This window comes from Oncorhynchus mykiss, chromosome 17, assembly GCF_057628025.1.
Source record: "Oncorhynchus mykiss isolate SJ-2025 chromosome 17, ASM5762802v1, whole genome shotgun sequence".
In the NCBI taxonomy this organism is placed as follows: domain Eukaryota; kingdom Metazoa; phylum Chordata; class Actinopteri; order Salmoniformes; family Salmonidae; genus Oncorhynchus; species Oncorhynchus mykiss.
In genome coordinates, this window is record NC_143038.1 from 37,990,778 (window position 1) to 38,015,068 (window position 24,291).

Here is a 24,291-nt window from a genome sequence, read left to right on the forward strand (position 1 = left end):
AATAAGGATATGAAAGGGACTCGATAGACATAATGAATGAGATATCCCCTGGTGAATAGAGTGGAAATGAATAGTGTATACTCCTCAGACACACTGGATGAGACGGAAGATCCCCTGGTGTGTTCTGTTCCAGGTGCTGGAGGCTATGGGTCGCGGAGCAGCACCGGAAGCAGGAGAGGCTGGCCCAGGCTGCCCAGTTCTATAGAGACCAGCTTCTGAGGAAAGGGGTGGCCCACGCCGCTCACATGGGCAGCTTCTGCACCAACATAGCACTTCACAGCCAGGAGCAGGTGTGTGTGAGCAGATGCTGTGTTTTATTATTCTAGTGTGTCTTGTCTGTGTGGAACTGTATCAAGTCTGTCTTTTTTTGTGCTTTACAGAGTTCTTTGCGGTGTCTCCAGGGGTGGTGTTGCAATGGAAACAGACAGCAGTGAGGTTTTAAAAAATTAAATATTATTTCACCTTTATTTAACCAGGTAGGCCAGTTGAGAACAAGTTCTCATTTACAACTGCAACCTGGCCAAGATGAAGCAAAGCAGTGCGACAAAAACAACACAGAGTTACACATGGGATAAACAAACGTTAAGTCAATAACACATTACAAAAATCTGTATACAGAGTGTGCAAAATTAAGTAAGAAGGTTAGGCAATAAATAGGCCAATAGTGGCGAAGTAATTACAATTTAGCATTTAACACTGGAGTGATATACGTGCAGATGAGGATGTGCAAGTAGAAATACTGGTGTGCAAAAAAAAACACATTTGGGGATGAGGTAGATAGTTGGTAGGATGGGCTGTGTACAGCTGCAGCGATCGGCAAGCTGCTTTGACAGCTGACGCTTAAATTTAGCGAGGGAGATATGTCTCCAGCTTCAGTGATTTTTGAAATTCGTTCCAGTCATTGGCAGCAGGGGACTGGAAGGAAAGGCGGCCAAAGTAGGTGTTGGCTTTGGGGATGACCAGAGAAATATACCTGCTGGAGCGTGTGCTACGAGTGAGTGTTTCTATGGTGACCAGTGAGCTGAGATAAGGCGGAGCTTTACCTAACAAAAACGTATCGATGACCTGGAGCCAGTGGGTTTGGCGACAAATATGTAGTGAGTACCAGGTCGCAGTGGTGGGTAGTATATGGGGTTTTGGTGACAAAACAGATGGCACTGTGATAGACTGCATCCAATTTGCTGAGTAGAGTGTTGGAGGCTATTTTGTAAATGACATCGCCGAAGTCAAGGATTGGCAGGATAGTCCGTTTTACGAGGGTATGTTTCGAAATCGGAATCCGATAATAGATTTAATTTTGGATTGGAGATGCTTAATATGAGTCTGGAAGGAGAGTTTACAGTCTAGCCAGACACCTAGGTATTTATAGTTGTCCACATATTCTAAGTCAGAACCGTCCAGAGTAGTGATGGTGGGCGGGTGCGGGCAGCGATAAGTTGAAGAGCATGCATTTTATTTTAATAGCATTTAAGAGCAGTTGGAGGCCACGGAAGGAGTGTTGTATGGCGTTGAAGCTCGTTTGGAGGTTTTATAACAGTGTCCAAAGAAGGGCCCGATGTTTACAGTATGGAATTGTCTGCGTAGAGGTGGATCAGGGAATCACCTGCAGCAAGAGCGACATCATTGATATACAGTGCCTTGCGAAAGTATTCGGCCCCCTTTGACTTGGCCATTCTAACACCTGGATATGTTTATTTTTGAACCATTCCATTGTAGATTTTGCTTTATGTTTTGGATCTTGTTGGAAGACAAATCTCCGTCCCAGTCTCAGGTCTTTTGCAGACTCCATCAGGTTTTCTTCCAGAATGGTCCTGTATTTGGCTCCATCCATCTTCCCATCAATTTTAACCATCTTCCCTGTCCCTGCTGAAGAAAAGCAGGCCCAAACCATGATGCTGCCACCACCATGTTTGACAGTGGGGATGGTGTGTTGCTTTTACGCCAAACATAACGTTTTGCATTGTTGCCAAAAAGTTCAATTTTGGTTTCATCTGACCAGAGCACCTTCTTCCACATGTTTGGTGTGTCTCCCAGGTGGCTTGTGGCAAACTTTAAACGACACTTTTTATGGATATCTTTAAGAAATGGCTTTCTTCTTTCCACTCTTCCATAAAGGCCAGATTTGTGCAATATACGACTGATTGTTGTCCTATGGACAGAGTCTCCCACCTCAGCTGTAGATCTCTGCAGTTCATCCAGAGTGATCATGGGCCTCTTGGCTGCATCTCTGATCAGTCTTCTCCTTGTATGAGCTGAAAGTTTAGAGGGACGGCCAGGTCTTGGTAGATTTGCAGTGGTCTGATACTCCTTCCATTTCAATATTATCGCTTGCACAGTGCTCCTTGGGATGTTTAAAGCTTGGGAAATCTTTTTGTATCCAAATCCGGCTTTAAACTTCTTCACAACAGTATCTCGGACCTGCCTGGTGTGTTCCTTGTTCTTCATGATGCTCTCTGCGCTTTTAACGGACCTCTGAGACTATCACAGTGCAGGTGCATTTATACGGAGACTTGATTACACACAGGTGGATTGTATTTATCATCATTAGTCATTTAGGTCAACATTGGATCATTTAGAGATCATCACTGAACTTCTGGAGAGAGTTTGCTGCACTGAAAGTAAAGGGGCTGAATAATTTTGCACGCACAATTTTTCGGTTTTTGATTTGTTAAAAAAGTTTGAAATATCCAATAAATGGCGTTCCACTTCATGATTGTGTCCCACTTGTTGTTGATCCTTCACCAAAAAATACAGTTTTATATCTTTATGTTTGAAACCTGAAATGTGGCAAAATGTCGCAAAGTTCAAGGGGGCCGAATACTTTCGCAAGGCACTGTATATACAGAGAAAAGAGTCATCCTGAGAATTGAACCCTGTGGCACCCCCATAGAGACTGCCAGAGGTCCGGACAACAGGCCCTCCGATTTGACACACTGAACTCTGTCTGAGAAGTAGTTAGTGAACCATGCGAGGCAGTCATTAGAGAAACCAAGGCTGTTGAGTCTGCCGATAAGAATACGGTGATTGACAAGAGTCAAGCCTTGGCCAGGTCGATGAAGATGGCTGCGCAGTACTGTCTTTAATCGATGGCGGTTATGATATCGTTTAGGACCTTGAGTGTGGCTGCGGTGCACCCGTGACCAGCTCGGAAACCAAATTGCATAGCGGAGAAGGTATGGTAGGATTCGAAATGGTCGGTGATCTGTTTGTTCAGGTCTGTAACAGTTTGGGACAAGAGTATCTCCCCTTTTGAAGAGGTGGATAACCGCGTTCCAGTCTAGGAATCTCCGATGATACGAGAGGTTGAACAGACTAGTAATAGGTGTTGCAACAATGGCGGCGGATCATTTTAGGTAGAGAGGGTCCAGATTTTCTAGCCCAGCTGATTTGTAGGGATCCAGATTTTGCAGCTCTGTCAGAACATCAGTTGTCTGGATTTGGGTGAAGGAGAAGTGTGGGGGCTTGGGCCAGTTGCTGCGGGGGGTGCAGAACTGTTGGCCCAGGGTTGGGGTAGCTAGGTGGAAAGCATGGCCAGCTGCTGAAGAGAGTGACTGAAATTCTCAATTTTCGTGGATTTATCAGTGGTGACAGTGTCCTAGTCTCAGTGCAGTGGGCAGCTGGGAGGAGGTACTCTTATTCTCCATGGACTTTACAGTGTCCCAAAACTTTTTGGAATTAGTGTTGCAGGATGCAAAATTCTGTTTTAAAAAGCTAGCCTTTGCTTTCCTATCTGACTGTGTATATTGGTTCCTGACTTCCCTGAAAAGTTGCATATCGCGGGGAATATTTGATGCTAGTGCAGTACACCACAGGGTGTTTTTGTGGTGGTCAAGGGCAGTCAAGTCTGGAGTGAACCAAGGGCTAATCTGTTCTTAGTTCTACATTTCTTGACTGGGGCATGCTTATTTAAGATGTGAGGGAGATATGTCTCCAGCTTCAGTGATTTTTGCTATTCGTTCCAGTCGTTGGCAGCAAGGAACCTGAAGGAAATGTGGCCAATTTTGGGGGAATTAGTGCTGCAGGATGCAAAATTCTGTTTGAAAAAGCTAGCCTTTGCTATCCTAACTGACTGTGTGTATTGGTTCCTGACTTCCCTGAAAAGTTTCATATCGGGTTAACCTCTACATTAACAGAGGAGGAGTAGGATGAGGGTACGGCCTAAGGCTATAAGGCCTAAGGCTATAAGAACTGGTCGTCTAGTGCATTGGGAACAGAGAATAAAAGGAGCAGATTTCTGGGCGTGGTAGGATAGATTCAGGGCATAGTGTACAGACAAGGGTATGATAGGGTGCGAATACAGTGGTTGTAAACCAAGGCATTGAGTGATGCTGAGAGAGGTTGCATCTCTGGAGGCGCCAGTTAAGCAAGGTGTGGTCTCTGCGTGTGTGGGGGGTGGGACAAGGGGGCTATCTGAGACATGGGGGCTATCTGAGACATGTTGAGCAGGACTAGGGGCTCTGCAGTAAAATTAAACAATAAGAGCTGCCCTAAACAACGTATACAAGGCATATTGACATTAGAAAGAGGCATAAAGCAATCACAGGTGTTGATTGGGAGAGCTAAGACAACAACGGGGAAACAGCTAAGACAACAGCAATGGGTAAATGGCGATGAATGGGCAGAGAGGGTCAGTTGGCTACACAGAGGGCCTGAGTTCGAGGCTGGGGCCGACAGATAAACAAAATGAAGTACCGTGTTAATGAACAGTCCAGCCGGCAGCTGTGTAGCCGAGTGATCATAGGGTCAAAAGCAGCAATAGATGAAATAGGGAACCGTTGGGTAGTTGATTGCTATACTAGGCGAGCGGGAGACACGGCGTTCAGGAAGCTAGCGGGCCGAGGATAGCAGATGGATCATCATCAACATCCACGACGCAGAGGCCGGTTGAGAGCACATCGGACTAATTATGTCAGCAGACCAGTCGTGATGGATCGGCGGGGCTCCGTGTCGACAAAGGGTCCAGGGTAATTGTCAAGAGAGGTATTGTAGTTGGTGTACTTCGTTTGCTAGCAGGGAGATGGGCCTAGCTCGAGGCTAGCTCGAGGCTAACTGGTGCATGCTTCTGGACAAGGGTGTTAGCCACAATAGCCACTCGGTAGCAGCTAGCTAGCTGCGAAGATCCGGTGTAATGGTCCAGATCGTGACCCGTTTGCCCAGCCTTGGTGCAGAGGGCCTCACCCACAGCTGGTTACAGACTCAGTGGTGCAGGGAGCGGGAGACCGCACACTCAACTACCTGTACTGGTGGCCACTATGTCAACATCAGACCCTAAACCTTACGGGGAGGGTTTTCCGAATACATGGAGAATCTCAATTCAAATCCCTTTTTACTCCAGGGCAAGGCTTAATGTTTGTCTGGGAAACTGGCCCTATGTCTCCTATCCTTGGGAGTCTTACAGTAACTCTTTCTGTGTGCAGGGTGGCGGTGCGTGCTTCCAGATGACAACCACAATGGCCTAGAGTTCTGCTGTACTCCCCGGTCAAAGAGCTGCTACCACCTGCAGCTCCTCTACCACCTCCAACCCAGGTCCCAGTGACAGCGAGCCTCCACCATGCTGCAGCCTCCCTCCCCATCAGTCCCATACTGGCACACCCAGCGCCCCCATCTCAGTCTCCCAACAGCCCCACATTATGGATCAGTAGACCAGACTGCCCCTCTCCTCATTCATGACCACCTACACTCAAACTAAGGTAGCGGTTACTATATTCCAAAAACGCATGCGTGTGTGTGTTTTGAATTAGATTTTTTTTTATGCAATATTTTTTAAAAATCTAGCTACGGCAGCCTAGTGGCTCATGGGTCACAAACCTGTGAGTCCTTACTGAAGTTGCTTGCAGTCCTGTTGGAAGAGCTGCAATGAAATCCAAATAAAAATCTATTTAAATTACAGGTTGTAATGCAACAAAATAGGAAAAAACACCAAGGGGGATGAATATTTTTGCAAGGTACTGTACGCCCTACAAACACACACACAAATCCACCAGAATGTATTAACAAGGTCCAACAGTAATGTTAATCACAGACCTGTGGGTCCTTACTGAAGTTGCTTGCAGTCCAGGTGGATATTGAGCAGCTCTATGGTCCAGGCTAAGGTGGGAGGGGGGGGGGGGGGGGGGCAGTACTGTACTGCCCCCCCACCTTAGATTGCACACAGGTGGACTTTAAGTGTCACATGATCTCAGTATATCTACACCTGTTCTGAAAGGCCCCAGAGTCTGCAACACCACTTAACAAGGGGCACCACCAAGCTTAAGAAGACCACCAAAAATTCTGAAATTTCCATCCCCAAGCAAGCGGCACCATGAAGACCAAGGAGCGCTCCAAACAGGTCAGGGACAAAGTTGTGGAGAAGTACAGATCAGGGTTGGGTTCTAAAAAAATATCAGAAACTTTGAACATCCCACGGAGCACCATTAAATCCATTATTAAAAAATGAAAAGAATATGGCACCACAACAAACCTGCCAAGAGAGGGCTGCCCACCAAAACTCACAGACAAGGCAAGGAGGCCATTAATTAGAGAGGCAACAAAGAGACCAAAGATAACCCTGAAGGAGCTGCAAAGCGCCACAGCGGAGATTGGAGTATCTGTTCATAGGACCACTTTAAGCCAGACACTCCACAGAGCTGAGCTTTACAGAAGAGTGGCCTGAAAAGGCCGTTGCTTAAAGAAAAAAATAAGAAACACTTTGTGTTTGCCAAAAGGCATGTGGGAGACTCCCCAAACATATGGAAGAATGTACTCTGGTCAGATGAGACTAAAATTGAGCTTTTTGGCCATCAAGGAAAACGCTATGTCTGGTGCAAACCCAACACCTCTCATCACCCCGAGAACATCCCCACAGTGAAGCATGGTGGTGGCAGCATCATGCTGTGGGGATGTTTCTCATCTGCAGGGACTGGGAAACTAATCAGAATTGAAGGAATGATAGATAGCGCTAAATACAGGGAAATTCCTGAGGGAAACCTATTTCAGTCTTCCAGAGATTTGAGACTGGGACAGAGGTTCACCTTCCAGCAGGACAATGACCGTAAGCATACTGCTGAAGCAACACTCGAGTGGTTTAAGGGGAAACATTTAAGTGTCTTGGAATGGCCTCGTCAAAGCCCAGACCTCAATCCAATTGAGAATCTGTGGTATGACTTTTTTCGATTGTTGTACACTAGCGGAACCCATCCAACTCGAAGGAGCTGGAGCAGTTTTGCCTTGAAAAATCCCAGTGGCTAGATGTGCCAAGCTTATAGAATCACCCCAAGAGACTTGCAGCTGTAATTGCTGCAAAAGTTGGCTCTACAAAGTATTGACTTTGGGGAGTGAATAGTCATGCACACTCAAGTTCTTCTTTTTTTCACAAGAAAAAATATTTTGCATCTTCAAAGTGGTTGTGTTGTGTAAATCAAATGTTACAAACCACCCCCAAAAATCAGTTTTAATTTCAGGTTGTAAGGCAACAAAATAGGAAAAATGCCAGGGGGGTGAATACTTTTGCAAGCCACTGTAGCTAAGACTTGAAGAGGTGTTGAGAAGCTGGCTGCAGACGAGTGGAAGTGAGGGAGAGACTGCGGAGAGGAACACAATCAGCCAAGGGCTGGATGAGGTAAGACTTGAAGGGAAGATGCTGCGGTCATTGGTATATGTAAGGGCCACAATGTCTTCAAGGCAGAGTAATTAAAGATTTATAAACAAACAATGGTGATTATGAAAATAAAAAAAATGGAGGAAAAAAAAGTATACTGGCTATTCACCAGTCCATAAAGAACCAGAACCAATCATTGAAGTAATACTTTTTTCATTGGTTTCCTATCCACTTATAAATGAATAACTAAACTGATGGCTTTGATTTAGCATGCATTCCTCTGGAGGTGTCATTTTCATGTGAGCCATAAATCTTCAGCTATGAAAACGGAGCAGTCAGAATTTACAGCAAGTCATGTATATAATAACCATGCCATATTGTGCAATGATTTTTCCCATTTTGTGGCCATTCCAGATTCATTTCCAGCTCTTTGTATTGTTATTGACAGATGGAGTGTATTGGCAGGCTGTCAGCTGAGCTGGCAGAGCAGAAGCCTGTAAATATCTTGCATGCTGCCAGGATCCACAGAGAGTGTTCTCCACAGCAGCACAGCCACAGGACAGGGACTGGGACTGGGACAGGCGGTTCTCAGCAGGCCTCCAGAGCATAGGGCTACTGAGCATTACTCTGTCCACCACACTAGATGACAGACCGGACCATGGTCGCCCCAGTGGTGTAAGAGAATGACATGTTGCCATTCTCCACTGGTTGTTTTTTATAGTATAAAAACATCATTATTCAAAATAGAGGAAGATGTATGGAAATTGTTCAATTGAAGCTTTTGAATTAAAAACCCTGATCTTGGTGATAATCGGTTGGACTGAAAAATAATGGCATATGGCAAGGCAGCTGTTTGATTTATGTTTGCCTTGACTATACTGTAATAGCATTTTTTATATGTATAATGTTTTGGTGTTAGTACATTTTAATAAAATATTGGCTACATGCCTAATTATGTTGGTATTTTCTGCATTAAACTTTGCAGTGCTGGACTGTTTTTCACAAAACTATTACCAAAATAAATATAACACTCGATTTTTATTATTACATAATCATGCATTCAATGTGTTCACCGCGATAAGCCAAACAAACTGGAGGTGTGAGATACTGGCAACTGTTCTACAGATCTCAAACGCGTAAAAGTGCTTGGATGCGGGTCGTCCGCGTGACGTTACATGGAAATATTTTCCAGATGCGCGCAGAGCAGTGGCGCAGAATCCCCTATTTTTTGGCTATTTCGGAAGTTCTACGCTTGCACAATAGTTTGATTTCTTTAGGTCGCCTGTAGTAATAAGAAATCATGTTGAATTATGAAGACGGATTTCAGGACGAATTGGAAGGGGTCCGCCAACCTCGCTGCGTAAAGTAAACTGCGTTTGGTTTGTTCAGCTCTTCAGTCCTTTTCAGAGACCAAAATGAGGGCAATGCATGCCATTCTAATAATTTTCATCTGCCTTCACTATAGTTGGGGTAAGTGTTCATCCAACCTAGTATAGTTTTGGGTGGAGGTACTCAAAATTCCAATTGTTAATCGTTTGGTTAGCCTTGCTGGATAATGTTGCCTTTTTCAAATATATTATTGCTTTTGTGGTTTCACCTAATTTCAGGGATTGTTCTGAAAATGTTGTGGTCCTATACATTTTAATTAATCTTATACAGTATTGTAACAATGTATTCTCCCTCTACAGCAGTTGTTTATTTATTTCCCATTGGAAAGGAAATAGTGAGTTATGCATGCAGGTTAATAGTGATGCTATTTCTTAGGCCCTAATATTACTATCCTTAACCCCAGTTTTATTTCCCTTTTGTTTTAGGTAAGAAGGTGCGCTGGTGCACGGTGTCTGAGCAGGAGCAGAAGAAGTGTGCTGAGCTGGCCAAGGCCCTGGTGGCAGTGTTGCCTCCTGCTGCTGTGGCAGCATTCGCAAGGCTCTCCTGTGTCCTTGCCTACAGCACCACTGACTGCATCAACAAGATCAGGGTCAGAAAATACCTGCTCTCTCCAGATACCAGAAAGACTCACTATTTGCCCTAACCACTCATGTTGTTAATGCTGATACTGATTTCAGACAGGGCAGGTTTACTATACAGATGCTCCTTCATAGCCAACTGTATCTGATGCTTTTCCTCCAGGCTAACCGTGCTGACATAGTAACATTGGATGCAGGGGAAGTCTACACTGCAGTGAAGCAGTTTGGCCTCACTGCCATTGCCAAGGAGATCTACAGTGACGGTTGGTTAACGACACTTAAGATTTGGATCCTTTTAGTCCAGAACTAGGCACAATCTGTGTACGGGAAACATTTAAGCAATAAGGTACGAGGAGGTGTGGTATATGGCCACTATACCACGGCTAAGGGCCGTTCTTATGCACGACGCAACGTGGAGTACCTGGATATACAGCCCTTAGCTGTGGTATATTGCCCATACACCACAAACTCTCGAGGTGCCGTATTGCTATTATAAACTGGTTACCAATGTAATTAGAGCAGTAAAAATAAATGTTTTGTCATACCTGTGATATACGGTTTGATATAGCACAGCTTTCAGCCAATCAGCATTCAGGGTTCGAACCACCCAGTTTCTAATTTTGTTTGACATTTTGTGTGCCTGTGTCCAGTTTATTGTATGTCTGTCACCTGTTTGCCCAGGAGGCTGTATTCTGTCGGTGGCGGTGGTGAGGAACCGCACCCTGGACGTGCGCTCCCTGCAGGGCCAGAGAAGCTGTCATACTGGGGCCCGCTGGACGGCAGGCTGGAGTCTACCCTTGGGCTTCCTGCTGTCCCGCAACTACCTGACCTGGGCAGAGGAGCAGCCACTCAGTCAGGGTAAGAACATAGACTGACATATCCATCCAAATTGTTGAATCATAATTTGATTAAGTGTAATCCCGGTTACCCAAAAGTTTGTCATTTTCTGTTTTACTTCTGGGGGGAATGCCGTTATCAATTGCTCACTTCGGAAGAAAAGGAAGTGAGCCTTGACAAGTTCTCGCCGTTTCATCTGTCCATGAGAATCTGTCCACGAGAGCTTGTTACATTTTAAACTGCGTTTCCAAAACTCAGTCCTGGGGACCCCAAGGGGCACATGTTTTATTTTGATGACTAGTTGATTATTTAAATCAGCTGTGTAGTGTTAGGGCAAAAACCAAAACGTGCACCCCTTGGGGTACCCAGGACAGAGTTTATGAAACGCTGGTGTTTCTGGTGGCATTAGAACCCGGGACTCCCGCTCGCTAATCCAACTTCTTAGAGGACATGCTCAAGGTCAGAGGCTGACAATAGGGCTTCCAAGTCTCAGGCAGGCCTAACTTATCACGAGAGCGTGATTCCAAATCACCTCCGCTACAAAGGAATGGTCTCTATCCCCACTCTTCTCTTTGGCAGCGGTCAGTGCCTTCTTCAATGCCAGTTGTGTTCCTGGGGCGGCTGCCATAGCACCTGTCCTGTGTACCCTGTGTCAGGGTCAGAAGTCCTACATCGCCCAGCGCAACTTCCACTGTGAGACGGCACATGGCGAACCCTTCTACAACAGCCAGGGGGCGCTCAGGTCAGATGGGAGGGTCATATCAGGACAGACACATTGATAATGATATGGTCATTTAAAAATGATTCTCTATCAGGTGTCTCAAGACTGGGGCAGGGGATGTTGCTTTTGTGGACCATACAGCCCTGGAGGGTATTGAAGGTACACAAAAAATATAGATATTCTGGAACAATACACAACTACCATTCAAGTACTTCAGAGTTCTTTCTCAAGACTAGTCAAATAACTGTTGAAACATCCCCCTCCGCTGGATCTCTATCCCTGTTTTTTTTTTTCTCTTCCAGAGAGTGAGAGGGAGGATTACCAACTGCTGTGTACTGATGGTACCCGTGCGCCACTAAGCCACTATGGGAGCTGCAACCTGGGAAGGGGACCAGGACAGGGCATGGTCACTCGACTCAGTGTTCGTAAGATCGCACGCAAGTTCCTGGCAGCAGCACAGGTAGTAACCCATTCTGTCTTCAACCACTTCTAGAAGCAGCAGATGTGGGACTTGTCGGGACAGCTCAGGGCATCCAGCCCTCTACTCAGGATGACCACTTGTGAAACAGGGTTGGGTTTGCAAGGGAAAGCGTGTCCACTGTATTTAACATCAGTGTATATCACATTTGTATCCATCCACCTGCATGTGTCATCTATAGTATGTCCCTTGTTTGTATTTTTGTTGCTGAGAGAATGTCCAATGGATTTCCTAATCAGATGGCGTTTGGCCGGCGGGGTCGAGAGAGGCAACGTTTCCAGCTCTTTAACTCTGCTCCGTTCGGCGCCGCTGATCTGCTCTTCAAGGATGTCACAGAGAAGCTGTCCATTCTAGAGGATAACAAGGACATCAGTCAGGTGCTGGGGCTGGACTATGTGGCTCTCCTCAAAGGCCTTGGTCATGAAGGTGCCTACCTACTCACATGGGCAGTGGGGGTGTATATAGGCTGCTCATTGGGAAAATGAATTTGCTGCTACATTATGCATCATAACTAAATATTTTTTATTCTGTTGTGTATCTATAGGAAGCTCATTGGAGGACAGTGTTGTGCGTTGGTGCTGCATTAGCCATGCAGAACAGAAGAAATGTGAGCAGTGGGCTCTCAGCATTAAGTCAGACCCATTGGTGTGTGTTAGAGCCATCTCCATGAGCGATTGTGTCGAGAAGATTAAGGTAAGCAGACTAAGATAAAACTACAGGGTGTGGAAAATCATAACCCTATCCATAACCTACTATCATTCTATGCAGCCCTACATCTTGATCTCCACTTACTGTGTTGTCACAGAGAGATGAGGTGGATGCGGTCTCGCTGGACGCCACACACGCATTCATCGCTGGGAAATGTGGCCTTGTCCCCGTGGTAACAGAGTATTATGGTATGCCTGATAATAATGTAATGGTTACAGAACTAGTTATTTATCATGGACGCTCACTGCAGTCAGTGTCTGTCGTCGACTCTTTCTCTCTCCGCTTCTCTCAGGGAAGACGTGCGTACCGGCTGAGGGAGGAGCTGAAAAAGCAGGCCATTTAGAGACAGATGGTGAGCTGAACAGAAGGGAAGTCCATTCATCTGTAAATGTACATGATTTTATTCTAAGCCGCTCCTTGTGTCCCCACAGTTTTGCCGTCCGTCGTTGGTGTGGCGGTCGTGAAGCGCTCCACCAGGGGTGTGTTCTTTGGGAACTTTGGGGGCAGGCGCTCCTGCCACGGCCACATGTACAGCCCTGCAGGCTGGCTTCTGCCCTTTAGACACACCCTCAGCCTGGAACACAACAACACCTCTCCCTGCGAACCAAACCAAGGTACCATTCCTGCCTGACAGTTGCATCTCCCTTTCCTGTGTGTGTGTGTTTTATATTTATATGTATGTACCAGTCAAAAGTTTGGACACACCTACTCATTCAAGGGTTTTTCTTTATTTGGACTATTTTCTACATTGTATAATAATAGTGAAAACATCAAAACTATGAAATAACACATAAGGAATTATGTAGTAACCAAAACAGTGTTATAAAATATATTTTGATTTGTTTATTTGAGATTCTTCCAAGTAGCCACCCTTTGCATTGATGATAGCTTTGCACACTCTTGGCATTATCTCAACCAGCTTCATGAGGCAGTCACCTGGAATGCATTTCAATTAACAGGTGTGCCTTCTTAAAAGTGAATTTGTGGAATGTATTTCCTTCATGCATTTGAGCTAATCATTTGTGTTGTTACAAGGTAGGGGTAGTATACAAAAGATGGCCCTATTTGGTAAAAGACCAAGTCCATATTATGGCAAGAACTGCTCAAATAAGCAAAGAGAAACGACAGTCCATCATTCACCTAAGACACGAAGGTCAGTCAATACGAACAATTTCAAGAGCTTTTGAATGTTACTTCAAGTGCAGTCGCAAAGAATCATCAAGAGCTATGATGAAACTGGCTCTCATGAGGACCGCCACAGGAAAGGAAGACCCAGAGTTATCTCTAATGCAGAGGATAAGTTCATTAGAATAACTGCACTTCAGATTGCAGCCCAAATAGATGTTTCACAGAGTTCAAGTAACAGACACTTCTCAACTGTTCAGAGGAGACTGTGTGAATCAGGCCTTCATAGTCAAATTGATGCAAATAAACCATTATTAAAGGACACACATAAGAAGAATCTCCTTGCTTGGGCCAAGAAATACGACCGGTGGAAATCTGTCCTTTGGCCTGATGAGTCCAAATTTGGTATTTTTGGTTCCAATGCAGAGTAGTTGAACAGATCTCTGCATGTGTATTTCCACCATAAAGCATGGAGGAGGAGGTGTTACGTTATGGGGGTGCTTTGCTGGTGACACTGTCTGTGATTGATTTCATTTAGAATTCAAGGCACACTTAACCAGCATGGCTACCACAGCATTCTGCAGCAATACACCATCCCATCTGGTTTGGGCGTAGTGGGACAGTCATTTGTTTTTCAACAGGACAATGACCCAACACACCTCCAGGCTGTGTTAGGGCTATTTTACCAAGAAGGAGAGTGATGGAGTGCTGCATCAGATGATCTGGCCTCCACAATCCCCCGACCTCAACCAAATTGAGTCAGACTGCAGAGTGAAGGAAAAGCGGCCAGCAAGTGCTCAGCATATGTGGCAAATCCATCAAGACTGTTGGTGAAGCTGGTTGAGAGAATGCCAAGAGTGTTTAAAGCTGTCATCAAGGCAAAGGGTGGCTATTTGAATATTCTCAAATATAAAATATATTTTGATTTGTTTCACTTTGTTTGTTTACTAAATTTACTACATGATTCCATGTGTTATTTCATAGTTTTGATGGCTTCACTATTATTCTACAATGTAGAAAATAGTACAAATAAAGAAAAACCCTTGAATGAGTTGATGTTCTAAAACGTTTGACCAGTAGTGTATATAAGGTCCCACAGTTGACAGTGCATGTCAGCAAAAACCAAGCCATGAGGTCAAAGGAATTGTCCGTAGAGCCCCGAGACAGGATTGGGTCACGGCACCGGTCTGGAGAAGGGTACCAAATCTGGGCCTGACTCCCAAGTGGGTGGGCCTATGTCCTCCTAGGCCCACCCATGGCTGCTTCCCTGCTCAGTCATGTGAAATCCATAGTGTAGGGCCTAATGCATTTATTTCAATTGACTGATTTCCTTATATTAACTGTAAATCGTTGAAATTGTTGCGTTTATATTGTGTGTGTGTGTGTACTAGTATGCAGATAACTAGCTCGGGTATACTGCAATTCACAATTTTATCCTTGTGTAGACTACAACATGAAATGACCCAAAATTCTTACAGCACAATAGGCTGATATTTGGTGAGGATGTGTATTCTGCTCATCTCTCCTAGTGTACAACGAGGTGTTCTGGAAGGGCTGTCTCCCTGGTTCTCAGGGAAACCTCTGTAAAGTGTGTATGGGGGGCACTGGGGAGGCTGCCACCAAACGCTGTGCAGACAACCACAACGAGCGTTACTACGGCAACATGGGGGCTTTGAGGTGAATGGTGGCTCTCTTGTTGCATGTTCGTATTCATTGTTCATGGATAAAAAATGCAGTCATTCAATCTTACATCAAGTTGTCACAGTCCTTTACAGAAACCTGGCAATGTGAAAGATTTGTTGTGATTGTTATGATGTTGCCCCATGGTTATTTGTGCAGGTGCCTGGTAGGAGATGCCAGTGGGAAGAGCTATGGAGATGTGGCCTTTGTTGAGCAGCACAATCTAGAGAGCAACATCCTCAGTGAGAACCTCATACAACTCTTATACATAGTTAGGCTACATATGGCCACCACACTCACACACTATGAAGTAATAATGGTATATGTTCAGGCAAACAGTTACAGGTTATAATAATGTTCTTGTTTTTCCTCATTTGGTTTGTGATACTTTTGATATTACATTTAGTTTGTTTGTGTTGTGCTCCAGGTCTGAGCCCCAGTGGGTGGGCGGATGGGTGGCTGTCCTGGGACTTTGAGCTTTTGTGTGGGGATGGCCGGCGGGAACCTTTATCTGAATGGGAGAACTGTAACCTAGGAGCCATCCCACCCAACATCATCATGACAAGACCTGTGCTCACTTCTCGCGTCTACGACTTCCTCATGAAGTCACAGGTGAGACTGCGGAGTCAGACAAACAGGAATCTAAACCAACCTAATTATTTTGGCGACACTGTATTCATTTCATACTATTTTTTTTTCTTCTAACAAGCCATTCCAAATGTTCCCATCCCTTGAAGGAGACTCTGGCATCCAACCCAGACACAGAATTCCGTCTGTTTCAGTCCCAGCAGTATGGAGAGAGTGATCTGCTGTTTAAAGACGCCACCCAGTGCCTCATCCACACCAGTCACCTGGACTACCGCACCATACTTGGAGATGAGTTCTACAGACTAGCAGAGACTGTCTTCAACTGCACACACTCAGGTGGAAATTGATACTTTGTCATGTGCATGTTTATACTGAAACTGTGTACTGTTGAAATGTTATTGACTTTAAAGTAGCCAATGTATGTATTAATCTTCTCTCTGACAGACATCTTGGAATTTTGCAACCAGGACGTGTGCAGCATATTTTGAGCAACTGAGAGAAGAGAAATCACATGTTTCACATTGACCTATTGTGGAAGCCCTGACCAAAATGTTTGCCAAAATGTAATATTGTTTCTTGCTTCTTGTAATTCCTCAGTCCACACCCACCTGAATGTTAAGAATATATATAGAATTGTCAGATACATTTCAATGAAAGCTTCTTTCTTTTCAGCAATATGTAATTTTTCAAACTTTTGGTAATGTGTGCAGGGGTTCCAAAAGTAGGGTCTGTAGCAAAATCTCTAAATATTAAAACAAATATTTTATTTTTATTTTAGAAAAATTACTATCTACAACAAATTAAATGGATTTTGGACAAGGGATCCGTGGAAAAAGTTGAAGTTACAATACAATGTCATATTCATGTTCTTAGCCCTTATATGCACAACATGGGCCTGTGAGGCTCACAGATTGGTCTTCACAATACTCCATCAATGATCTTGTTCAACAGAATTCTTCTTCTATTCCGCCAAAATTTGGTTTTGAACACAGTGCATTATTTTAATATTGCAAAATGTGTAGAATTGCAAGAAATTAGCTTTAAACCGGTATGGTATTGCCAAGGTCTGGACATGCACTGTTTTAGTCAACGTAAAACTGCTTGTATGCTATTTTTAATGCCGTCTACAGTAGGAGTTTTATTCTGATGAGGGCGACTGATGCATTTGCTGACACGAAATGGGTCCCCGACGCAAACAAAGTTTGGGAACCCACTTGTGTACCACACACACTGAGCTATGTACGTTGGTAAATTCCACCGGACTACAAGTCCCAGCGTGCATAGCGGGGGTTGCCGTTCTTCGTTACACTGGTATTTCCTGTCGCTCTTTTTCGTAAGAGTTGGCTGCCTGCTACACTGTCGGCTGTTTATTCAATCAAACGTGTACCTCGTGCCATTGTAAGGTACGTTACATGACGCTTAATTTTATTACTACTTACAATGTCTAATTCATGCCTTTTTGTGGTTCTATGCTTCTTATCGTATTTACTCCACGTAACCTTGTTACTGATGACAGGAGTTCAAATGGTGAGCCAGAACTTGTACACAAATCAGCCTTGACAAAAAGTCGAATACCGTAAAAGACTAAATGAACAATGACTGTGTCAGATAAAGCTAGATACATATAATTATTGCTTGGTGACCATAATTATATTATTTTAAATAAAAGATGTGACAAGCTTGCGAGGAAGCATCAGGGCATGTCCATGTTTTCTTGAATTTACATAAGAGAAATCTAAATAATTTACAGCTCGCGTCCTATCTCTCTCGTTACCTCCTTCTCGAAACCCATTGGATGAGAGAGCCAGAGGTCCCGCCTTTCTGACCTTTTCTTCCAATGGGTTTTGAGAAGGAATGGAGAATCTCCCATCAACAGATGAGATTTTGGTTGCAATCCAAAGTCAAAGTAGACAGTCCTATACCCTCAGCCTTTGAATAAAATGTTACATCGTCACATCTGAGTGTACTACCAAGCGAGTTATGATCAAAGACGCAATCTTCCTTTATGGAAATCTTGAAGTTGCGCTAATAAACAACCAACCTAAAGCAATTAATGTACCTAGCAAGCTAACAGTTACCCATAGCTGGCTAGCTAGTTTTATAGTTGTGATTTTATTCCAATACATTTCAGAATTCCCCCAAAATATTTTTATGAAGCTAGGTACTTTTTAAAGGCTCCTCACTATGAGACTAAGACTATTGGCAAACGTTGAAATCAATGTCATATCTGTTGAGCGAACTCGAGTCATAATTTTGTCTGACATGCCAAAAGTGCCGCCGTGTTGAATGAAGGCAACGCTTCGCTCCCACTGAGTATGACACGTGACTACAGTTTTGCTTTACATTGTGGGCCAAATCAACCCCACAAGTGATCGTGACAACCATGGAGTTTATTACCCAGTGAAACACTTGATCCCACAGCATGCAACAGTCGTTCCATGTCATTGCAGCAAGCCATGACACCCGCGATCTCAGATTGTTTTTTAAATAGTTTGTGGTTAGAAACAGGTTATATTATTTTGTTGACATTTTAATTTGATCTATGCGAAATTAAGTGAATTTATTGCACGCAAATTGGCCATTTTAATAAATAGGATTCAGATATTAAATAAATATAGTACCAAACTTTTTCCTTCACCCCTCCCCCACCTATACATGCCCCCTTGTAAGACCCAATGATCCGTGAACCGTACATGATACAGACAACACCTTGGTGTCATTGTACTCCTTAGTGTGGTTTAAAATATGGAGTATCGCTACATTCTGGAATACAATTTTACATATGCATTTAATTTTAAAGCTATTAATATTGATCTCAAAATACATCACATTTCAAGACTGGGTTCCCTGCTACTTTTAAAGTTACGATAAATGTTATGAGCACCACCAACACAGGGAATGGATTCAAAGGGAACTCCCTCTGCTGGTGATTTGTTGAATGGGCAATCCTACAGGAGGGCTGTGATTGGTTAATGACCTATACTTGTCCATTTCTATGTATAACGTTTAGTTTTTTCAAGTAGCAGAGAGCCCACTGGAAATTGTATATTGTTCCAAACAATGTCTAAATGAATCAAACATGAATACATTAATGTGAAAAATTGTATTTCAGAATACAGTTCCTTCAGAAATTATTCACACCCCTATACTTTTTCCACATTTTGTTGTTAGTGTCTGAATTTAAAATGGATTCAATGTATATGTTTGTCACTGGCCTACACAGAATACTCCATAATACAAAGTGGAATTGTTTTAAGAAAATTAATACATTAAAATGTTTTGACTCAAGTATTCAATCCCTTTGTTATGGCAAACCTAAATAAGTTCAGAAGTAAAAATGAGTTTAACAAGTCACATAAGTTGCATGGACTCGCACTGTGTGCAAAAGTGTTTCAACATGATTTTTTGAATGACTACATCATCTCTGTACCCCACAAATACAATTATCTGTAAGGTCCCTCAGTCGAGCAGTGCATTTTAAACACAGATTCAACCACAAAGACCAGGGAGGTTTTCCAATGCCTCACAAAGAAGGGCAACTATTGGTAGATGGGTAAATGTAGATGGATTGTGCATCAATACACCAAGTCACTACAAAGATACAGGAGTTCATCCTGCTGGAGAGGAAGGAAACCGCTCAGGGATTTCTCCATGAGGCCAATGGTTACTTTAAAACAGAATTTAATGGCTGTGATAGTAGATAACTGAGGATGGATCAACAACATTTTAGTTACTCCACTATACTAACCTAATTGACAGAGTGAAAAGGAAGCTTGTACAGAAAACATGCATCCTGTTCGCAACAAGGCACTGAAGTAATACTTTAATACAAAAAATTGGCCAAAAATTTACTTTTTGTTCTGAATAGAAAGTGTTATCTTTGGGGCAAATCTAATACAATACATTACTGAGTACCACTCCATAATTTCAAGCATAGCATATTATTTGTACTATTTTCTACATTGTAGAATAATAGTGAAGACAACTCAAAAAGTGTATGTTAGATTCTTCAAATTAGCCACCCTTTGCCTTGATGACAGCTTTGCACACTTGGCATTATCTCAAGCAGCTTCATGAGGAATGCTTTTCCAACCGTCAAGGAATTCCCACATATGCTTAGCACTTGTTGGCTGCTTTTCCTTTACTCTGCAGGCCAACTCATCCCAAACCATCTCAATTGGGTTGAGGTCGGGTGATTGTGGAGGCCAGGTCACCTGATGCAGCCCTCCATCACTCTTCTTGGTCAAATAGCCATTATACAGCCTGGAGGTGTGTTTTGGGTCATTATCCTGAAGAAAAACAAATGATTGTCCCACTAAGCGCAAACCAGATGGGATGGCATATCACTGCAGAATGCTGTGGTGGCCATGCTGGTTAAGTGTGCCTTAAGTTCTAAATATATCACAGACAGTGTCACCAGCAAAGCACACCCACACCACCTCCTCCATGCTTCACGGTCAGAACCACACATGCAGAGATCATCCGTTCACCTACTCTGTGTCTCACAAAGACACGGCGGTTGGAACCAAAAATCTCATTTGGGCTGAGGTGCAGTTATTTCTAATAAACATGTCGTCTGCAACAGAGGTAACTCTAGGTCTTCCTTTCCTGTGGCGGTCTTCATGAGAGCCAGTTTCATCATAGCGCTTCAAAGTTCTTGAAATGTTCAGTTTTGACTGACCTTCATGCCTTAGAGTAATGATGGACTGTCATTTCTCTTTGCTTATTTGAGCTGTTCTTGCCATAATATGGATTTGGTCTTTCACCAAATAGGGCAATCTTCTGTATACACTCCAACGTTGTCACAACACAACTGATTGTCTCAAACGCATTACGAATGAAAAAAATCCACACATTTACTTTTAACCAGGCACACCTGTTAATTGAAATGCATTCCTGGTGACTACCTCATGAAGCTGTTTGAGATAATGCCAATAGTGGGCAAAGCTGTTAGCAAGGCAAAGGGTGGCTACTTTGAAGAATCTCAAATATAAAATATATTTTGATTTGTTTAACACTTTGTTGGTTACTACATGATTCCATATGTGTTATTCCATAGTGTTGATGTCTTCACTATTATTATACAATGTAGAAAATAGTCAAAATAAAGAAAAACCCTTGAAAGAGTAGGTGTGTCCAAACTTTTGACTGGTACTGAATCTAACTAGACATGTTCATATACAGTGCCTTGCAAAAGTATTCGGCCCCCTTGAACTTTGCGACCTTTTGCCACATTTCAGGCTTCAAACAGAAAGATATAAAACTGTATTTTTTTGTGAAGAATCAACAACAAGTGGGACACAATCATGAAGTGGAACAACATTTATTGGATATTTCAAACTTTTTTAACAAATCAAAAACTGAAAAATTGGGCGTGCAAAATTATTCAGCCCCTTTACTTTCAGTGCAGCAAACTCTCTCCAGAAGTTCAGTGAGGATCTCTGAATGATCCAATGTTGACCTAAATGACTAATGATGATAAATACAATCCACCTGTGTGTAATCAAGTCTCCGTATAAATGCACCTGCACTGTGATAGTCTCAGAGGTCCGTTAAAAGCGCAGAGAGCATCATGAAGAACAAGGAACACACCAGGCAGGTCCGAGATACTGTTGTGAAGAAGTTTAAAGACGGATTTGGATACAAAAAGATTTCCCAAGCTTTAAACATCCCAAGGAGCACTGTGCAAGCGATAATATTGAAATGGAAGGAGTATCAGACCACTGCAAATCTACCAAGACCTGGCCGTCCCTCTAAACTTTCAGCTCATACAAGGAGAAGACTGATCAGAGATGCAGCCAAGAGGCCCATGATCACTCTGGATGAACTGCAGAGATCTACAGCTGAGGTGGGAGACTCTGTCCATAGGACAACAATCAGTCAAGTCGTATATTGCACAAATCTGGCCTTTAAGGAAGAGTGGCAAGAAGAAAGCCATTTCTTAAAGATATCCATAAAAAGTGTTGTTTAAAGTTTGCCACAAGCCACCTGGGAGACACACCAAACATGTGGAAGAAGGTGCTCTGGTCAGATGAAACCAAAATGGAACTTTTTGGCAACAATGCAAAACGTTATGTTTGGCGTAAAAGCAACACAGCTGAACACACCATCCCCGCTGTCAAACATGGTGGTGGCAGCATCATGGTTTGGGACTGCTTTTCTTCAGCAGGGACAGGGAAGATGGTTAAAATTGATGGGAAGATGGATGGAGCCAAATACAGGACCATTCTGGAAGAAAACCTGATGGAGTCTGCAAAAGACCAGAGACTGGGATGGAGATTTGTCTTCCAACAAGACAATGATCCAAAACATAAAGCAAAATCTACAATGGAATCGTTCAAAAATAAACAAATCCAGGTGTTAGAATGGCCAAGTCAAAGTCCAGACCTGAATCCAATCGAGAATCTGTGGAAAGAACTGAAAACTGCTGTTCACAAATGCTCTCCATCCAACCTCACTGAGCTCTAGCTGTTTTGCAAGGAGGAATGGGAAAAAATTTCAGTCTCTCGATGTGCAAAACTGATAGAGACATACCCCAAGCGACTTACAGCTGTAATCGCAGCAAAAGGTGGCGCTATAAAGTATTAATAAGTATAGTTAACTAGCGAGAACTGCTACAAGTTGTGTTTCTAAATAGTGATCTAGTTCGTCTGTCATTATTTTATACCTGCTGCTGAAATGTCGTCGTCTATCTCCCCCGGCACTGGCACACACTGAAGGGTAATTGCCGGGGGAGATAGACTACGACATTTCAGCAGCAGGTATAAAATAATGACAGACGAACTAGATCACCATTTAGAAACACAACTTGTAGCAGTTCTCGCTAGTTAACTATAGCTAACTAAGCATTCATTTCGTTGTCGCACTGCAGAGCCTAAAGAAATCTGCACCGTTAGAAAGCTGGGATTTACCTCTATAAAACAGTAGCCATGTAACGTTAATTGCGATAATGTTAAAAAATAATGGCGGATATGTCGTTTTATTGATTGATCATATTTAAGTGTGCTTTCATGAATTACAGTAACAATTATTAAACTCATTTCCATGACCTGACAAACCCTAATTGGACAACTTGGATCAGCACATCATGCTATTCAGGCTGGCGCATTTTCAATCTGCGCAATCTCGGAACAGTTTACTGTCAACACAGACTAGTATCAAATACATTTGAACAAAGCAGAATCAGGAAATTAATGCGGACTCTCTATTGCTATTCAATGAAGATCCCGACTTCGTTCAGCTTTTGATCAACCTGTTTTGCCTTGGTGTGTGAATCTGGGCCAGCGATAGGGTACTTTGTTTTTATAGAGGAGCTGGTACGCAATTCCCCCAAAATTAGAAGTGCCGGTAAGGCGTTCAGGACAGTCCCAAATCAAGCACTGTGGGTATAACACTGAATGGAGCTAAGCACAGGCAATATCCTAGAGGACAACATGGTTAAATCTGATTCCCACGACATTAGGAGATGAATTCACCTTTCAGCAGGACAATAACTTAAACTACAAGGCCAAATCAACACTGGAGTGTAATGTTTCAGGAATGCTAATCTTATCTGTTACAAACTACAGAAACTATTTCAGAACAATCTGAAATAGTGGGTCGAAATCCTCAAGTTCTTTTTGAGGTGGATCGACCTATATGCATCAATCTTACACTGTACTCTGTATGCAGATGCGGTTCCCATGGAGACCCTTGGCGCTGTGTTGCGCAGCCCCTGGGAGACGGGCATCATCATCAGTTCCCGAGGGCATCCAGAGCTTTGTGCCTGCCAGCAGCACCATCGATGCCCACACCCTGGAGCAGCTACAGGCCTTCTTGTCCCGTGCCACGCGCCTCTTCGTCATCACTGGGGCGGGTCTGTCCACAGAGTCTGGCATTCCAGACTACCGCTCAGAGGGGGTGGGTCTCTACGCCCGCACAGACAGGCGACCTATGCAGTATGCAGAGTATATACGCAGTGCCAAGTCTCGTCAGCGCTATTGGGCTAGGAACTATATGGGCTGGCCACAGTTCTCCTCTCATCAGCCGAACTCTGCCCACCTGGCTCTGCAGCAGTGGGAGGAGCAGGGAAAGGTGCACTGGCTGGTAACTCAGAATGTGGACGCGCTTCATTCCAAGGCAGGCCATCAAGGACTGACTGAACTGCACGGCTGCGCACACAGGTAGTGAGGTAGAAATGTACTGTGTCACACATACAATACAGACTGACTTCTTCTTCAAGGACATTGGCTTAGAACAACACTCAGCTTTTTACCTTTGTGTGTGTGTGTCCCTCTCAGGGTGTTGTGTCTGGGCTGTGGTGCCGTGTCTCCAAGGGAGGACCTCCAGAAGCGGTTCAAAGCACTGAACCCTAGCTGGGGTGCACATGCAGGAGGTGTGGCTCCCGATGGTGATGTCTTCATTGAGGACGAGCAGGTCCTCCACTTCCGAGTGCCTTCATGTAAGGATTGTGGGGGTATATTGAAGCCAGAGGTGACATTCTTTGGGGACACAGTGAACCGAAGGACAGTGCAGTTTGTACATGAGAGACTAGCTGAGTCCGATGCGGTTCTTGTCGCTGGATCTTCTTTGCAGGTGGGCATGATATATATAATTGTTCACGGCCTACCAT

At 43.7% G+C, this 24,291-nt stretch overlaps 2 protein-coding genes across 6 annotated transcripts in view; both read left to right on the forward strand.

The window, feature by feature from the left end:
• Positions 1-133: 133 nt before the first annotated feature.
• sxph (saxiphilin) lies at positions 134-17,370 on the forward strand. 5 transcript variants are annotated; one of them, XM_090205484.1, is made up of 20 exons: positions 134-290; positions 381-435; positions 5,418-5,690; positions 5,891-5,945; positions 9,391-9,554; positions 9,707-9,806; positions 10,225-10,401; positions 10,960-11,122; positions 11,196-11,260; positions 11,404-11,561; positions 11,819-12,005; positions 12,124-12,272; positions 12,385-12,475; positions 12,580-12,639; positions 12,719-12,901; positions 14,942-15,089; positions 15,252-15,334; positions 15,520-15,704; positions 15,830-16,016; positions 16,125-17,370. In XM_090205484.1, exons 10-20 carry the CDS (start codon positions 11,505-11,507, stop codon positions 16,166-16,168), a joined length of 1,374 nt encoding a protein of 457 aa, XP_090061610.1. In that variant the 5' UTR covers positions 134-290; positions 381-435; positions 5,418-5,690; positions 5,891-5,945; positions 9,391-9,554; positions 9,707-9,806; positions 10,225-10,401; positions 10,960-11,122; positions 11,196-11,260; positions 11,404-11,504; the 3' UTR covers positions 16,169-17,370. The 5 variants fall into 5 exon arrangements, with proteins under 5 accessions (XP_090061610.1, XP_090061612.1, XP_090061609.1 ...); XM_090205486.1 differs by having other exon boundaries at positions 381-430; XM_090205483.1 differs by lacking the exon at positions 5,891-5,945.
• The window catches only part of sirt4 (sirtuin 4), an 11,240-nt gene continuing 3,905 nt past the window's right edge, over positions 16,957-24,291 (forward strand). The window contains exons 1-3 of the mRNA XM_021568851.3: positions 16,957-17,083; positions 23,352-23,842; positions 23,960-24,254. Coding sequence (XP_021424526.1) covers positions 23,352-23,842; positions 23,960-24,254 — 786 coding nt within the window. The 5' untranslated portion in view covers positions 16,957-17,083. The remainder of the gene's footprint in view (positions 17,084-23,351; positions 23,843-23,959; positions 24,255-24,291) is intronic.